This window comes from Scyliorhinus canicula, chromosome 18 (genome assembly GCF_902713615.1).
Source record: "Scyliorhinus canicula chromosome 18, sScyCan1.1, whole genome shotgun sequence".
Lineage (NCBI taxonomy): Eukaryota > Metazoa > Chordata > Chondrichthyes > Carcharhiniformes > Scyliorhinidae > Scyliorhinus > Scyliorhinus canicula.
This window is the reverse complement of record NC_052163.1, coordinates 118,329,800-118,347,769: the sequence shown is the minus strand read 5'-3', so window position 1 is coordinate 118,347,769 and position 17,970 is coordinate 118,329,800. Positions and strand designations below refer to the sequence as shown.

At 45.0% G+C, this 17,970-nt stretch overlaps 1 protein-coding gene across 1 annotated transcript; it reads right to left on the bottom strand.

The window, feature by feature from the left end:
• Positions 1-5,336: 5,336 nt before the first annotated feature.
• Positions 5,337-7,418, bottom strand: LOC119953456 (growth arrest and DNA damage-inducible protein GADD45 beta-like). The gene is made up of 4 exons (XM_038777761.1): positions 7,201-7,418; positions 6,938-7,039; positions 6,576-6,789; positions 5,337-6,276 (listed from the first exon to the last, which is right to left on the bottom strand). Exons 1-4 carry the CDS (start codon positions 7,242-7,244, stop codon positions 6,163-6,165), a joined length of 474 nt encoding a protein of 157 aa, XP_038633689.1. The 5' UTR covers positions 7,245-7,418; the 3' UTR covers positions 5,337-6,162.
• Between the last annotated feature and the right edge of the window lie 10,552 nt (positions 7,419-17,970).

The window sequence follows — 17,970 nt, the reverse complement described above, 5'->3', positions numbered from 1 at the left end:
TATTTTTTTTCCAATTATGGGGCAATTTAGCGTGGCCAATCCGCCTACCCTGCACATCTTTGGGTTGTGGGGATGAAACCCACGCAAACATTTTAAAAAAAAATTTAGGAAACCCAATTATTTTTTCCAATTAAGGGGCAATTTAGTGTGGCCAATCCGCCTAACCTGCACATCTTTGGGTTGTGGGGTGAAACCCACGCAGACACGGGGAGAATGTGCAAACTCCATACAGACAGCGACCCAGGGCTGGGATTCAAACCCGGGTCCTCAGAGCCGTAGGCAGCAATGCTAACCACTGTGCCACCGTGCTGTCCCTCAGCAAACCTTTCTGCTGGCATAACGTCAGGTGAGGGCAAATCATTTGACAGTGATGCTGATGCAGTCGAATAGCCTGTCAACGTTCACTATCAAGTTCACATGTGACTGCAGGGTAGGATACTGGAAAGCAGCGGCACTTGTGGAAATATCTGAAGATGAGCTATTATGCAGAAGAGGTGGAAGGAGGACAAGAAACTAGCATAAAAGGGGGAAAAAAATTGGCTGACTTTCTTTTGCATGCAATTTGATTTGGTGCTCTTATAGAGCCGGGAGCCCTGATTTACATGGGTAGGGCATGAAATAACTGGCGTTCCATTGTGCAAAATCCTTTGTAATCTGAGAGCTGGAGTATTGCACTTTTGCCATATGCTTTATTCAATCGAAATAAATGCAACAGCTGAGGTAGCTGAGCATTCCAGAAAATCATATTCTTGCAACAATTAGTAATTGCTCTTCTGCAGAATGTTAAATTGAATTAATAGCTGCTTTCTACGAAAATACCTTCCTCTAAAGGTCAGGCATACTTAGATTGGAGTAAGCTCCAAACTATTATTTGAGCAGTTTCAACTTTCATTTCTGTTATTATTTCTGTGGAATTACTGAAACGCCCACATTTCTCAGATAACCTCCTGATATATGACTCATTACATTTTAAAGAATCTCTTTTTAACAATTTATTTTGTGTGTGAAAGGTGATGTCTGTTTTTACTATTATTGTGAGAAACCTGGAGGATTTGTGCAAGTTGTGAGGGAATTATTTAGTTTCTGTGTTAAAGCTCCTTTTACGTTTTCTCCTCTCATCTCCTGAAGTTTTAAAAAATAAATTTACAGTATCCAATTTTTCTTTTTCCAATTAAGGGGCAATATAGCATGTCCAATTCACCTACCCTACACATCTCTGGGTCGTGGGAGTGAGACCCATGCAGACACAGGGGGAATGTGCGATCTCCACATGGACAATGACCCGGGGCCAGGATTGAATCTGGGACCTCGGCGCCATGAGGCAGCAGTGCTAACCCACTGCACCACCGAGCGGCCCTTCATCCCCTGACATTTCTACACATGGAAGGGTACATATGGGTTCATGGACGTCACCGATCATTCCAGTCCCTCGCCCAGTTTAATCTCTCTAAATGTGTGAGCTTGGGCACACATGTGGGTTAAAATGTGAGTTTGACAAACTGTGAACAGCATGGATCATAGATCATAGAATTTGCAGTGCAGAAGGAGGTTATTCAGCCCATCACATCTGCACTGGCTCTTGGAAAGAGCATCCCACTTAAGCCCACACCTCCACCCTAGCCCCGTAACCCAGTAACCCCACCTAATCATTTTGGACACTAAGGGGCAATTTATCATGGCCAATCAACCTAACCTGCACATCTTTGGACTGTGGGAGGAAACCGGAACACCCGGAGGAAACCTATGCAGACACGGGGAGAAAGTGCAAACTCCACACAGACAGGCTGTTTATGGGAGCTTACTGTGCGAATCTGGCTGCCATGTTTCCTACACTATAGAAGTCACTACACTTGGAAAGTACTTTGCAAGCTGTAAAGGGCTTTGGAGTATCTTGAACTCATGAAAGATGTTTCAGAAATGCATGTCTGTCTTTGTTTCTTGTTCCTGATCCACCTTTCACTCAATGTCTAGACATGCACATTTCAGCAGGCAACAGTAGGCAGCACACAAGGATATGAAACTTTTGTTGACCTGTCTAAAAAGACACATGTAAGATAGCTTATCAGACCAGAGTGGACCTTTAAAGTGCGCTTGTACACTGGCTAGACTGTGGCAATCAGTGAATAATGAGGTAATAAACTGACCTATTCAGACAAACATCTAACAAGCTGTAATCCTGTCATTTCTCTGAAGAGCTGTCTCTCAATAGCAGACATAGTGATCAGTGTCACTCAAATAGAACTGTTAATCAGCTCCACAAATTGCAGATTCCTGGTCCAATCATAGAATTCCAATTGGGAAACCATCCATTGCATAGAATTCTTGTTCAAACATATGTTTAAGAGCCTTTAATACTGGTCACCCTTTTAAGTCAGATTCTGTGAATGGAGCATTAATGATGCTCCTCTTGCAAGTTAAGTTGCTAAATCTGGTCTCTATGGGCCAGCAGCAACATTATTTTATTTTATTTTATTTTTTTTTTATAAATTTAGAGTACCCAATTATTTTTTTCCAATTAAGGGGCAATTTAGCGTGGCCAATCCACCTACTCTGCACATTTTTGGGTTGTGGGGGTGAAACCCACGCAGACACGGGGAGAATGTGCAAACTCCACACGGACAGTGACCCAGAGCCGGGATCGGACCTGGGACCTCGGCGCCGTGAGGCAGCTGTGCTAACCACTAGGCCACCGTGCTGCCTATTTTATTTTTTAAAAATAAATTTAGAGTACCTAATTCATTTTTTCCAATTAAGGGGCAATTTAGTGTGGCCAATCCACCTACCCCGCACATCTTTGGGTTGTGGGGGGCGAAACCCACGCAAACACGGGGAGAATGTGCAAACTCCACACAGACAGTGACCCAGAGCCGGGATCGAACCTGGGGCCTTGGGGCCGTGAGGCAGCAGGGCTAACCCGCTGTGCCACCGTGCTGCCCTGCAGCAACATTATTGACCCGGACTGAACCCAGTGCCTCCTTAATCCAAATAGCTCAGTTACTGCTTCCATGATTCAACAGCCTCGCTGTCAGGGATTACACACGAGGAGTGCCGCTTGCTTCAGAATTAGATTACAGTTGATTCAAATCCTACACCCAAGACTTTAGCACAAAAATCCAGACTGACACTTTAATATAGTGCACAGTGGTCTTTCACAGAGGGACAGTTAAACTAACGTTGGTTTGCTATTTTAGGTGGATGTAAAAGAGTCCACGATTTGAAGGAAAGCAGAGGACATGCTCGGGAAATTATTTCCCTTGCTGGAGAGGCCAGAATCAGGTGTTACAATCTTAGATTCAGGGGTCAACTTGAGATATTAGCTGTGAATCTTCAGGATTGTCTGCCCCATGAGTTGTGAATGCTCAGTTGTTGAATATATTCAGAACATAGATCAATAAATTTTAGGAAATTAAGGAAATCAAGAAATATGAGGATGGTGCAGGAACATGGAGTTATAGTAGAAGATCAATTATGATCATATTGAATGACCCAGTAGGCTCAAAAGGCTGGCTAGCTTAATTCTGCTCCTACTTCGTTTGTTCTTATGATGCATCTCCGACAGATTTGCAATGTTTATGCCCCCCCCCCCAAAAGAATCAAGTGGACTTGATTTACAGTTTACAGGTCAATGATCGATTCAACTGGCTGCACATCATGCAATCCTAAAGCCATCTTTGGTTGTTAGTTTGCTGCAAGTAGCAGATGGTGACTATCCCTAGGACCATTGTATATAATAAAGAAGGTAAGCTCCACTTTGCATGGCACCTGAGCCCAGAGGCTTCGCTGGTCCTGAGCATCAAGGTCACGGGACTGGAAAATAGTTTCCCACTGATCCTCCCAACTGGGACTGGCAGCTAAAGTAAAAAGGGAATTAGACACTTGCAGGGGTCTCAACCCTAATAGTCTTTTGTCTGGGCAAATAGAAATATCAAATACCAAGTGCCATAAAATGTCTTTTGATCACTGTGCCAGATTAAAGGATTGATTCCTTTGGTAATTTAACACAATGACGGAATAGAACAATCTTAAGGATGGGCGATTCTATAGCTAGCGGGTCTGACACTAGACTGAACCCTGCTTGGAGCAATTCTGAGGCAGCATAGCCAACATCTGCAAGTGGCACTTCATTGCTCTCCAGCCAAATGATGGTTAAGTTAGAATTTTGGTTAACAACCAATGGAACTCTGTTGCCATTAAAAGTTACATTTTAAAAAGTGACTCCACATTTAATGTGTTGCAATTTGTGCTGTGGAGCCAGACTAATATTATGAATACCTCCCTGAGCTGGCCTTATGCCAACTTTGTTAAGGTTCCCAAATACCATTACAAGTTCATTAACTTCAAAACCAAAATACACCATGTAGAGTTTTAGCTTCACATCAACAAGTGTGTTTTACGGGGGAACATGGATGAAATTATTGGAGCCTTATAGTTCTGCCTTCATTAAAATTTTGATTCTAATCTAAAGCGCCAAAAGCAGTTCATTGTCACGTAAAAATCCATGGCCCTCAGGATGAGCAAGCTGTTGCCATTTCCTTCAAGTGACAGGACACAAAACGGCTATGAAGTCAGGGTCACCCTGGTCAGGTTTGTCCTTATAGTGGCCTTTAACTGGAATTAAAATGGGTCTACCAAACTGGGACATTGCAGTAAGGTGTGATTCTGTACAGTTCAATTTTTGATTTATTTTTGCACTTCTTTGAACTGGGGGCTTTCTCCACTGCCAAAGGAGCAGGCAGGATGCCTGTGCTCTGGTATTGTTGCATGATGCCTGTGCTGATATTGTTGCAGGATGTCTGTGCTCTGGTATTGTTGCCAATTAAAATTCTGTGAAACCTCTGTAGGCAAAGATCAGACATGGAGTTTAGGCAGCACAAGTGGATAGCATTGTGGCTTGCCAGGGTCCCAGGTTGAATTCCCCACTGGGTCACTGTCTGCGCAGAGTCTGCACATTCTCCCCCTGTCTGTGTGGGTTTCCCGCCACAGTCCAAAGATGTGCAGGTTAGGTGGATTGGCCATGATAAATTGCCCTTAGTGACCAAAAAAGGTTAGGAGGGTTGTTGGGTTACGGGGATAGTGTGGAAGTGAGGGCTTAAGTGGGTCGGTGCAGACTTGATGGGCTAAATGGCCTCCTTCTGCACTGTATGTTCTCTGTAAACAATTAAAGCAAGCATGTAATTTAAAAGCCGGCAGTCCAATTCAGAACCAGGCAGGTACCATTCTGACTAATTGGTTTGGCTTTGCGATGTGTTGCTTGCTGGTAGAACTTATGTCACCAGGTCATTAAGTATTTTACCCTCCACCCCATGGATGTCAAGATAATACAAGTCAGACCAATGTATATTTTAAAAATTAAGGTATTTATTGTAAATATAATTTGCAATAGAAACACATTACATATATATATCGGAAAAGACAAACAAAGATCACTCAGCGTTAACAAGACACAGTGAAAAAAAAGACATTTAATAACAAGAATTTAGAATTAAATTGCACAATGCCCATAACACTCTTCACAGAAATTCCAGCATCGAAGCTAAATGCAACAGTCCACTCCTCAACAGCTACGAATGAAACAGTAACTGGTGGGGGTTGGGGGGATGACTTCCGTTCAGAAATTCAAACGGCTCCAAATGCAGTCACGCACACAGTTTCCGCCTCCAGCCTGCTTTTCATGATGTGAAACTCCATCGGTCACTGAGAGAGGCAAGGCTGGCCATCCGCTCTTTAAAAAAAACACATCAAATCCTGCCACAGTCAGGGTTACAAGCTCCACTTTGCATCCTTTCTTCCACTCTCTGATGCATCACAGTCCAGTCTATTGTTTTTTAAAAACTCTATATATTTTTTTTAATGTTCTGCTTCGAAATATCTCGCTTATTTCGTTTCCAAATCTCTTCTCCATCTCCTCCTCCTCTGCATCCGCCTTCTGGGCTCTGGGAGCGGCTGCAATCCACTTGCTGCCCTCTCTAAACCAGCCTCCGCCTGGTATGCCGCCTTCTTTACCTTCACTGTTTAAAAAAAACAAAAATGCCTCTGCAAACATGATTTTTTTTCTTCTCATCCATCCGCATCTTCTATTTTTGTTTTCAAAAAAACCCCGGCATACATTTTTTTCTCTTTATTCAATCGAAGACGCTCTTCTTCAGCTTGCGGCGTCCCTGTTCAGCGTTCTTGAAGGGAGACGGTAGGGACCCACTGATTCTTGTTTCTGCTTTCCTCGCAATAGCTTCCGACTTCCTCCAGCGCCTCACATTTCCAAACGTCGCTGTGAGAGTTCTGGAAATAGAAATTAGAAAAAAAACCATGGTTGAGAAGCGCGTCAGCAACAACAGCACGTCAATTCCCGTCAGTTTCAGCCCCCTTTCGCTTTACGACGAATTGCAACATCTTAACCCGTTAAGCACCGCGATCGGCTGGAGAGCATTGCCCAATTTGAAAGGAGAGCCAATTTCTTTCGGGAAAATGTATGGACATATTTCACATGCATTAATACGCCTGTGGCAATATATTAATAGTCTGCGCTAGAATTTTAAAAACAAAATAGTACGGTACTTGGAAAAAGCAGCTATTCTTACCGTAACAAGCATGCAGTGCATGTCCCGGGGTTCGGCAGTCTCGTCCCCAGTCTCCAGAAGCTCTTCCAGGCGCTTAACTCCTCGCAGGCGCACGATATTAATGTCGTTCTCACAGCAGAAAGCCTGGATCAGGGTGAAATGTATCTGCAGGGCGATGTCGCCTTCGTCTTCCTCATCGGCCGCCAGGAGACACAGAACTACACTGTCTGGGTCACTGCACGGGACAAGAATAGAAGGGGACGATTAGAGTTGGTATGCTATAAAAAAATGCAATTCAAAGCGATCTGAAAATCAGTTATGATAAAATAGCTAATTGCATTAAAAACATTTGCAGGTTAAAAATCCATGTATGCAATACTTACACATTCATTAGTTTCGCGGACTCGTACACTCCAACTGTTAAATAGCCCTGCTGTTGAGCTGCCACCAACAAGTCTTCTAAAGCTTGATCAATAGGCTGCATCCTGAACAGGAAAAAAAGAGATATATATTTAGAAACTATTCCGCTTCAAAAACAAATCGACTGCAAGCTAACTAGCCAATTTGTATATAATCTACGCGTGCTCCTTGCCACGACATATGTTAAAACCAACAGCACTTTTAAACTAATAATCCGGCCGCTTACTTTTTGCTGGTGTTGTCAGTTCCAGAGATATCTTCCAGAGTCATGTTGCAGTAATTAAATCCAAGGTAAAAGAGCCCGCGAGTTCAAGACTAAAGTGATAACGCTTTTTGTAGCTTTCTGCCGCTGATTGTGTAACAATCCCTCAAGGTTGCAGATCCACTTTGATACAGTATCTTCTCCAACTCTCTGGTTCGTTGTGCGGCTCCAGAGCGGAGCTCGCTGCCTTTTAAAGGTTACATATACCACCCACTGGCTCATCTACATAGTGCGCTTGCGATTGGCTGTGCCGACCGGTAATTAATATTAAACATGCTTCACCACATGGGAGCTCAGAACCAGATGTCATGTGTTTTTTTCCCCTTTATGTAGTTCTGGGAATTTCCTTGATTCTGTCTTATTTTTCTTTCTCGCTTTCTCGGTGACTCAGTTTCGCGTGCTACAAGGGATTATGAAGCTGCAAGTCGTGTCCGTATTGGAATGAAATGAACCCTCAAAAATAAAACCGCATAGCGCAATGCAAAATTATATTATGATCATGTTGACTTGCCCAGTAGGTTCCCTCATCACCAGGGCGTTGGTGTTGTTTGTTAAACATATAGATCCCTATTTATTCTCCACTTCGTGCAATGCAAAGCAAAATTATATATATTTTTTGCATTTAAGTTTTGAGCTAAAAGCGCATTGTCTGGAAACTGACAATTGAGGAAACACTTGAAACTGCCCTCAAATTGCTCCAAATGAATTGTAAACACTTGCCGGAAAAAAGTTACGGAATTATAATCGGTTTTAGATATTTGTAACATTTTGCATGTTTTGTTTGGTTGCATTTTATTGAGCGAGACTGGAATCTGAAGTTCCCCTTTGTGCACCAGACTTGCAAGTTCGGAGTGTGGATTGTACGTCAAACTAAATATTAAATTTTGCGTAACGGCTGTTGCCGACTGTCCCGGTTGGAGCCAGGAAATGCAAAGCACTTTGCTGTTCTGAATTGCAAAACATAACTAAATGTACTTTACTTCTTAATAGTACACTCAGTTCGAGATTAAAAGCAAATAGAACCAACTGGAAAGGGGATCTGTTTCTTCTCTCTGTAGTTTCCGACGGGGAATATTTAGTGCACGTAATGAGCTTTCCAATTCAGTGGAAACTCCGCCTGCCATCAGCGCTGCGCTGGAAACAAGTTGCATGCAAGCAGTGATGTCTCTGCACCAGCTAAATGCATTTTTAAAGATGGACAGAAAGAAAACAATTGGGATATTTACGAACTGCTTTGCACAAAAATTAGTTTTGCAAAGTTATAGTACACTTTTCAGTTTCATTTTCTTTACACTTTCATTTCTGTGATGATTTGCAATTAAACTGATAGTTTTTACATGTATTCCTTGCAGTCTTTTATTCAGGAAAAAGCTAATCGCTCCCCCCCTCACCAGGAAAATAAAATGTCCTAAATATCTCCGTTGTATTTGCGTTTGCAGCTCTTTTCCAAATCGATCTATTTGTAGAAATCAAGTGTGTTTATATGGAACTCTCAGATTTGCATATTTAAACACACTTGATCGGTTCTTTGTGAAATTACAGAGAACCTGAATAATGTTTTGAATTCCAAACAATGCAAGATCATTCGCCACTCCCTCCCACCCCACGATTAAATGTCGTTAAATAAAACGAACTCAGTTTGTAAACAAATTCAGATATAAATATATTTACAACGGCGTTAAACCTAATCAATTAGCGCCGTCTGGCGGATTTGTTGCCCGTTGCTTCCTCCGTTCCCAGCTCACTGGTTCCATCTGGCGATCAACTAATGGAAATCTAAAAACTGGCACCACACTATTTGTGACTTTCCGACATGGAGTTATTTTGGGGGTGAATTATGGTGGTTGAGTTATATTGCTGGTTTCAGCACCACCCCACACCGCATACGCCTGTGTCTTTCTTAGGGCAGATCCACAAGCATTCATGCAAAACTCTTACAAAATAATTACCAAAGACTGGGCATTGTGTGTGGGTGGCCAAAAACCATCTCCCTCGCCGGTTCTCAACTCTCAAATGGCCAATGTTACAGGGGAGGACGAAGAAAGCACTTCTCCCAAGCTTTCCTTGAAGTACAGCAGTATTGGCATTAATGACTGGGTGGAACATCATCAATGACCTCCCTTCCATCATGAGGTCAGATTCCTCCCACAATTCCCGGAAGACGTGCTGTTAAGTGATTTGGACATTCTGAATTCTCCCTCGGTGTACCCGAACAGGCGACTAGGGGATTTTCTCAGTAACTTCATTGCAGTGCCAATGTAAGCCAACTTGTGACACTATTATTATTACGTGGGTATGTTTGTGGATGACTGCATAATGAAGCAGTCCATCTCCAAATGCAGCAAGACTTGGAAAATATCCAGGCTTGGACTGACAAGTGGCAAGTTACATTCGCTCCACATATGTGCAAGGCAATGACCATCTCCTACAAGAGAGCATCTAACCACCGCCCCATGACATTCAATGGCATTACCATTGCTGAATCACCCACAATCAACATCCATTGATCAGAAACCGAACTGGACTATTCGGTCCATATTAAGGCATAACAGGTCAAAGGCTAGGAATTCTAGGGCGAATAACTCGCCTCCTGACTCCCCAAAGCCTGTCCACCATCTACAAGGCACATTTCAGGAATGTAAAGGAATACTCTCCACTTGCCTGGATGAGTGCAGCTCCAACAACGCTAAAGAAGCTGGTCATCATCCAGGACAAAACAGCCCGCTTGATTGCTCCCCCTTCCTCAAACATTCAAACCCTCCACCACCGATGAACAGTGGCAGCCGTGTGTGCCATCTCCAAGATGCACTGCAGTAACTCACCAAGGTTCCTTAGTCAGTAGCTTCCAAACCCACGACCACTACCATCTAGAAGGACAAGAGCAGCAGATACCTGGGAATCCCACCACCTGGAGGTTCCCCTCTAAGTCAGTCAGCACCCTGACTTGGGAATGTATCGGCTGTTCCTTCACTTTCGCTGAGGCAAAATCTTGGAACTCCCTCCCCAACAGCACAGTGAGTGTATCTGCACCTCAAGAATTGCAGCGGTTCAAGAAGGCAACTCACTACCACCTTCTGAAGGGCAACTAGGGATGGGTAATAAATGCTGGCTTAACCAGCGATGCCCACTTCCCGTAAATTAATTTTAAAAAGAACTTGCTGCCTGTCAGCTGTTCTGAATGGTGACAGCTTGCCATCAAGTTGCATCATGTGTTGAGTCATAGAGTTTTACAGCAGAGAAATAGACCCATTGTGTCGGTAGGCCACCAGACACCACCTACCCTAATCCCAATATTCAGTACTTGGCCTGTATGCTGAATGCTGTGACATTCCAAGTGGTCACCTAATTGCTTCTTAAATGTCGTGAGGGCTCCCGCTTCTACCACCCTTTCAGGCAGTGAGTTCCAGATTCCCACCATCATTTGGGTAGACCCCTCTCCTAAGCAGAAAACTTTATTCTTTCTACCTATCCACGTCCCTCATAATTTTGTTCACCTCGGCAAGGTGGGGTACCGCAGGGTTGAGTGCTGAGACCCCAGCTGTTAACAATATGCATTAATGATTTGGACGAAGGAATTGCATGCAATATCTCCAAATTTGCAGACGACACTAAGCTGGGTGGCGGTGTGTGCTGTGAGGAGGATGCAAAGAGGCTGCAGGGTGACTTGGACAGGCTGGTTGAGTGGGCAAATACTTGGCAAATGCAATATAATGTGAGTAAATGTGAGGTTATCGACTTTGGTGGCAAAAACAGAGAGGCAGATTATTATCTGAATGGTGGCAGTTTAGGAAAAGGGAAGTGCAACGAGATCTGGGTGTCAGGGTGGAACGGACGCTGAAGGTTGGGAAGCAGGTACAGCAGGCGGTGAGAGTTGGCCTGCAGGTACAGCAGGCGGTGAGAGTTGGCATGCAGGTACAGCAGGCGGTGAGAGTTGGCATGCAGGTACAGCAGGCGGTGAAGGTTGGCCTGCAGGTACAGCAGGCGGTGAAGGTTGGCCTGCAGGTACAGCAGGCGGTGAGAGTTGGCATGCAGGTACAGCAGGCGGTGAAGGTTGGCATGCAGGTACAGCAGGCGATGAAGGTTGGCATGCAAGTACAGCAGGCGGTTAAGGTTGGCCTGCAGGTACAGCAGGCGGTGAGAGTTGGCATGCAGGTACAGCAGGCGGTGAAGGTTGGCCTGCAGGTACAGCAGGCGGTGAAGGTTGGCCTGCAGGTACAGCAGGCAGTGAAGGTTGGCATGCAGGTACAGCAGGCGGTGAAGGTTAGCATGCAGGTACAGCAGGCGGTGAGAGTTGGCATGCAGGTACAGCAGGCGGTGAAGGTTGGCATGCAGGTACAGCAGGCGGTGAGAGTTGGCATGCAGGTACAGCAGGCGGTGAGGAAAGTTAATGGCATGCTGGCCTTCATAGCAAGAGGATTTGAGTATAGGAGTAGAGAAGTCTTGCTGCAGTTAAACTTGGTGAGGCCACACCTTGAGTATTGTGTGCAGTTTTGGTCTTCTAGTTTGAGTAAGGATATTTTTAAAATATATATATATATATATATATTTGAATAAATTTAGAGTACCCAATTATTTGTTTTCCAATTAAGGGACAATTTAGCATGGCCAATCCACCTAACCTGCACATCTTTGGGTTGTGGGGGTAAAATCCATGCAGACACGGGGAGAATGTACAAACTCCACACGGACAGTGACCCAGGGCCGGGATTCAAACCCGGTCCTCAGCGCTGTGAGACAGCAGTGCTAACCACTGCGCCACCATGCAGCCCGAGTAAGGACGTTGTTGCCATTGAGGGTGTCCAGGAAGATTCACCAGGCTAATTCCCGGGATGGTAGGATTAACACATGAAGGGAGACTGGATCACTGGGCTTATACTCATTGGAGTTCAGAAGAATGAGAGGGGATCTCATAGAAATGTATAAAATCCTGATGGGAAATGAAATGAAAATCGCTTATTGTCACAAGTAGGCTTCAGTGAAGTTACTGTGAAAAGCCCCTAGTCGCCACATTCCGGCGCCTGTTCGGGGAGGCTGGTACGGGAATTGAACCGTGCTGCTGGCCTGCCTTGGTCTGCTTTAAAAGCCAGCGATTTAGCCCAGTGTGCTAAACCAGCCCCTGGACTGGACTGGGACTGGACAGGCTAGAAGAATGCGGGAAAAATGTTTCCGATGTTGGGGATGATCAGAACTAGGGGTGACAGCCTAAGAATAAGGGGTAAATCATTCAGGACTGAGATGAGGAAGAACTTCTTCTCTCAGAGTTGTGAACTTGTGGAATTCTTCACCACAGAAAGCTGTCGGGGCCAGTTCGTTGGATATATTCAAGAGGGCCTTTGATGCTGAAGCGATCAAGGGGTATGGAGAGAAAGCAGGAGTGAGATACTGAATTTGCATGATCAGCCATGATCGCATTGAATGGTGGTGCAGGCTTTCAGGGCCGAATGGCCTACTCCTGCACCTATTTTATATGTTTCTATTTTTCGATGAAGTCCCCCCTCAGTCTTCTCTGCTCCAGGTAAAATAACCCCAGCCTTTCTTCATAGCTGAAATGCACCACGCAACATCCTGGTGAATCTACTCTGCACGCTTTCTAGTGCAATCACCTCCTTCCTATATGTGGTGATCAGAACTGCACACAATATTCAAGCTGTGGCAGAACCAGCGTTTTATACAACTCCAACATAACCTCCCTGCTCTTATATTCTATTTCCCTCCGCTATATAAAGCCGTGAAGTGGAGTTGCCGGCGTTGGACTGGGGTGGGCACAGTAAGAAGTCTTACCACACCAGGTTAAAGTCCAACAGGTTTGTTTTGAATCACTAGTGATTCAAAACAAACCTGTTGGACTTTAACCTGATGTTGTAACCATATGCCTTCTTAACTACCTTATCTACCTATCCTGCTGTCTTCATGCACCCCAAGATGCACCCCATTCCTCTGTACTTCCTAGCAACCTACCGTTCATTGTATACTCCCTTGCCTTGTTTTTTTTTATTTTTTTTATAAATTTAGTGTACCCAATCATTTTTCCAATTAAGGGGCAATTTAGAGTGGCCAATCCACCTAGCTTGCACATCTTTGGGTTGTGGGGGCGAAACCCACGCAAACACGGGGAGAATGTGCAAACTCCACACGGACAGTGACCCAGGGCCGGGATTCGAACCTGGGACCTCAGCGCCGTGAGGCCGCAGTGCTAACCCACTGCGCCACCATGCTGCCCCTCCCTTGCCTTGTTAGTCTTCCGAAATGCATCACCTCGCACTTTTCAGTGTTAAGGTTGAGTCAAAACACCTCAATGATGAGACAGTGTGAGAGCAGAGAAGGAGAAAATCAAAAGTAAATCCTGCACTCTGGATCCCATTAACTTGTGGGAGGTTCTGGAGAGATCCAATTGTTTTTTCTCCTCCTTAACCCAAGAATGAACCTCAACAGGTGCCCACACTACAATTAGCAAACTCAGCACAGACCAGGACCGGGATTCTCCGACCCCATGCCGGGTCGGAGAATCCCCGGGGGGACGCGAGAATCGTGCCCGCTGCCCCACCGCCGGCTTCCCAATTTTCCCCTGGCGATTTGCGGGCGCCCGCGGGATTCCCGCCGCGCCGGTCGGGGGCCGTTGAAAGCGGCTCCCCCAGCGATTCTCCGGGCCCCAATGGGCCGAGTGGCTGCCGAGTTCAGCCGAGCCCTGCCGGCGTGGGTTACTCAGGTTCCACATGGCAGGACCTGGAAGGTGTGTCTGCGGGGGCCATCCTGGAGTGGGGGCAGGGCCCCCACGATGGCCTGGCCCGCGATCGGGGCCTACTGATCGGCGGACGGGCTGGTTGCGTGAGGGCCTATGTTCCTCTGCGCCGGGCCCCTGTAGGCCTCCGCCATATTGCCCGGCGGCCGGCTTGGAGAAGGGAACACCCGCGCATGCACGGAATACCGCCGGCCGTAGCGCGCATGTGCGGAACCACGCCAGCCGTTCCATGCATGCGCGAACTCGCGCCGGCTGGAGCTGCGGGAACCCCTCCGGTGCTGTCCTAGCCCCCTAGGAAGGGGAGCATTCCCCATTATCGGGGACCGTTGACGCCGGAGTGGTTGGCACCGCTTTTTACGCCGGCATGGGGACATAGCCCCATTATTGGAGAATCCCACCCCAGGTGTTTAACCTGTCTGCTCAGAGTAACTCAATGGCACACCAGTTACCTACAAGGTCTATTGCCAAAAACCCCCAAACCCAACGTTTCAAAGTCATGAAAACTACATGGCAGAGACAGAACGGAGAATAAGAAGTAAACAAGAGATCTTAATTTAATCAGAAAGTAATATGGCATAAAGTCAAATGTTGGGCTTTTAGTGAGATACACTGTACCCAAAGAAAACCAACTTAACTAATCACGTTGGAATGTTTGAGTTTTGCTGACTTGGCGGATGTAGGATGTTGATATGGATTATCTCAATTTTAAGAAAGATTTTTTTTTCAAGTCCTTGAGAGGAAACTATTTCCTTAGATAGTACATTGATTGACAGCACATTCCTGCCCTTAGAGATAATAATTGAGTGAAACATTAACCGTTGAACTTTGCATGCGTAAATGACTGAGGTGGTAATGGCTCTAAAAACACCTGATTAGGTCACTTCCCACATGAACTGTTACGTGACCACTCTGATAGCAATTGACAATTTAGTACCGATTAAGGAACAGTTTTGTGCTTGAGCTTTTGTTTAGGAGGCACTGGACTGTGAACTGCTCAAACCTGTTGCTCATCTGTTGCTCAGTTGGTCACACTCTCTCCTCTGAGACAGAACGTGTGGATTTGAGCTTCATTCAATTTTCAAGACCTGAGCACAAAATCTAGGCTGGCCCTCCATTGCAGTACTTGGGGAGAACCAGTGCGTCAGTGATGCCACCTTTTAGATGGGATGTTAAACCAAGGTCCAGCCTGCCCTCTCAGGTGGATTTAAAGGATCTCTTTCGGAGTTCTCCTGAGTGTCCTGGCCAACATTCTCTCCTCAACTAACATCACTAAAATAAAATGAACTGACATTATCACATTGCGGGTTGCAGGAGCTTTCGGTGTGCAAATTGGCTGATGTTTCCTCCATCATAACAATAACTGCCTTTCAAAAAGACTTAATTGGCTGCTAACTGCTTTGGGATGCTGTATTAATGCGTGTTCTTTGTTTCTCTGACATTCTATTGATTTGAATAAAAGCTTTCCCCGAAAGGAAATTATAAATTTGCTTTCTGAATGTAAACATGTTGTTCTGAGTTGTGCATATTGCTGAAGAGAAATGATTTGGAAAGGGATTCAAGAGTTATGATAAGACCTTGTCTCCTGGATACAGGTTATAAGTGTTCGATTAGCTGTTGCTAGGAGATTCTGGGCTTTTATTTTCCTGGTTATAGAATGAGGGAGAAGAGAACACATCAAGTCACCAATTCTGAGCTGGTACAAGGCTATAAATGTATTTTTTCCCCATTGAAGAGAATCTCTTTTGCAGAAAGTCCTTGCGAAAGGCACAATATAAATACAAAATCTTTCTTTTTCATTAATAGATTTAGATTCTTCACTTTCGTTCTTTCATTATTTTCTGGCTTAATGTTCCCTCCATCTCTCCTGTAGGTGTTAACAATAGTTGGATACAGCAGGCACCCGATTGCCTTCTGAGAGCTCCTTGCACTGTTCACTTACCATCTGAACACTGGCAGACTATTTGACCACAGGGGCATCACAGCCAAACTCAAACCTAGCCTGGCACAAACTCCGTGCAAATAGACACATGTAAGTCGCTGAAGAGCTATCAGGAGCACTGGCTGATCTATTCTGTTCCTAAGCCAGCTGCAATGCGAATAATTGGAGAGGTGCTGCCATTCTGAGTTCATTGAATCCTGGGCCAGATCAGAGGTCAAAGTTTGTAAAGATGTTAATCAGCACAGCAAAGGAACATTAGGAATAGGAATAGACCAGGCATTCCCAAACTCGGAGGCGTGACCCGCGGGTGGGTGTCGGGAGGGTCGCAGAACCGTCCGTCGGGGCACTCCCAATCGCGCAAATCTGCGCACAACAGCCACAGCAGCCGGCTGTTAAAAACGCCGACTGCAAGCGGCCTTCAAAATGGCCACGAACATGTAAAAAAAAATGCGGCTGCACTGTGCATGTGTGCCAGATCATCGGTGAGCATGCGGCATGCGCGCCGATGATCGGGCACGCATGCGCAGTGCAGCCGCATTTTTTAAAAAACGGTTGCAGCTTTTTGTTTTACATGTTCGGGGCAGTTTTATTCATTTATTTTATTAATTTAATTTTTATTTTTTTCATTTATTTTATTCATTAAATTTTTATTTTTTTCATTTATTTTATTCATTTTATTTTTTTGTTACAAGTTCGGGGAGGGGTTTATTTGATAAAATGTTACCGGAAAAAATTCAGAACTTTGGACAGATGGAGAGTCCATACTTTCCGACACTGGAAGGCATCACCTTCATCCAACAGATTCCATTGGAGGAGCGTGTACGGGAGCCAAAGGGTCCCAAAACCATTTCCTCCATTTTTGTCAGCAGCAAACAAGGTAAGAGAAAATGGTGGGTCGCGAAGGTCGGCCGGCGTGGGTCGTGAATACTGGCCGGGTTGGGTCCCGAAGGTTTGCCGGTTGGTAAAAATGGGTCCCCGGAAGAACACTGGAGTAGACCATTCAGCCTCTTGAGCCTGCCCTGCTATTCAATTCAATCATGGCATATTGTGACCTGCCTTATCTGGGAAACCATAGAGGAGGCCATTCAGCCGACTATATGTGCTGGCACTTTGCTATAAACCTAACACATGCTGCCAGACACATTTGAGAAAAAGCATCCCTTCAGTATAAACTCAAGTTTGGAGCAAATTTATTTCATATGGCTATTCTGTGCTCCCAATCTAAAGTTAATAACTCATTAGAATCTGTTGTTGCTATTCTTTCTCAGAGTTTTATAAACCTGCATCATGGCTGCATCTCAATTACCTTTACACCATTGACAGCGCCTTTGGGTAAGCCAGTCTGTCCCCGTGATTTTCTGTAGGCCTGAAATGGAGACACCTGGGGTGGGATTCTCTGTCCCGGCTTGAGTCACTGTCCTGAGTGGAGTCTGCATATTCTCCCCTTGTGTGTGTGGATTTCCTCTGGGTGCTCCGGTTTCCTTCCTCAAGTCCCAAAAGACGTGCTTGTTAATTAAATTGGACTTCTGAATCTCATTGGTGCTCTATGTGCGGTTGCAGTAGCTTGTTTTGAGTTACACCCCTCGAGATAAATACTAGTATTTGATTATAATAATCTTTATTAGTGTTACAAGTAGGTTTACATTATCACTGCACTGTGATACATTGAGTTGTCGGGGCTTTGCATTGAGTGACAACTTTCATTTATTTGTGCAGCTGCAGTTTTAGCCATCAGAAACTTTATGTTGCAAATCAGAGTAAACTGTTCTCCCTTTGTGATGGTTTCAATCCAATCACCAATTCCTCAGCCTTCTCTGGCAGGCCATGAGTAGATATATATTCATTCATGGGATGTGGGCATCGCTGGCTGGGCCAGCATTTATTGCCCATCCCTGAGGACATTTAAGAGTCAAGCACATTGCTGTCACCATATAAGGCAAGGACGATAGATTTCCTTAAAGGGCATTAGTGAACCAGATGGGTTTTTACGGCAATCAACAATGATTTCATGGTTATCATTAGACTTTTAATTCCAGAATTCAAATTTCACCATCTG

What these genes read in the sequence shown, in the direction of transcription:
- LOC119953456 (XM_038777761.1), bottom strand. Translation starts at nt 7,244, where the DNA reads ATGACTCTGGAAGATATCTCTGGAACTGACAACACCAGCAAAAA. An exon ending in ACTGACAACACCAGCAAAAA is followed by an intron (nt 7,040 to 7,200) that starts GTAAGCGGCCGG and finishes TTTCCTGTTCAG; the next exon opens with GATGCAGCCTATTGATCAAG. An exon ending in TGCACTGCATGCTTGTTACG is followed by an intron (nt 6,277 to 6,575) that starts GTAAGAATAGCT and finishes TTCTATTTCCAG; the next exon opens with AACTCTCACAGCGACGTTTG.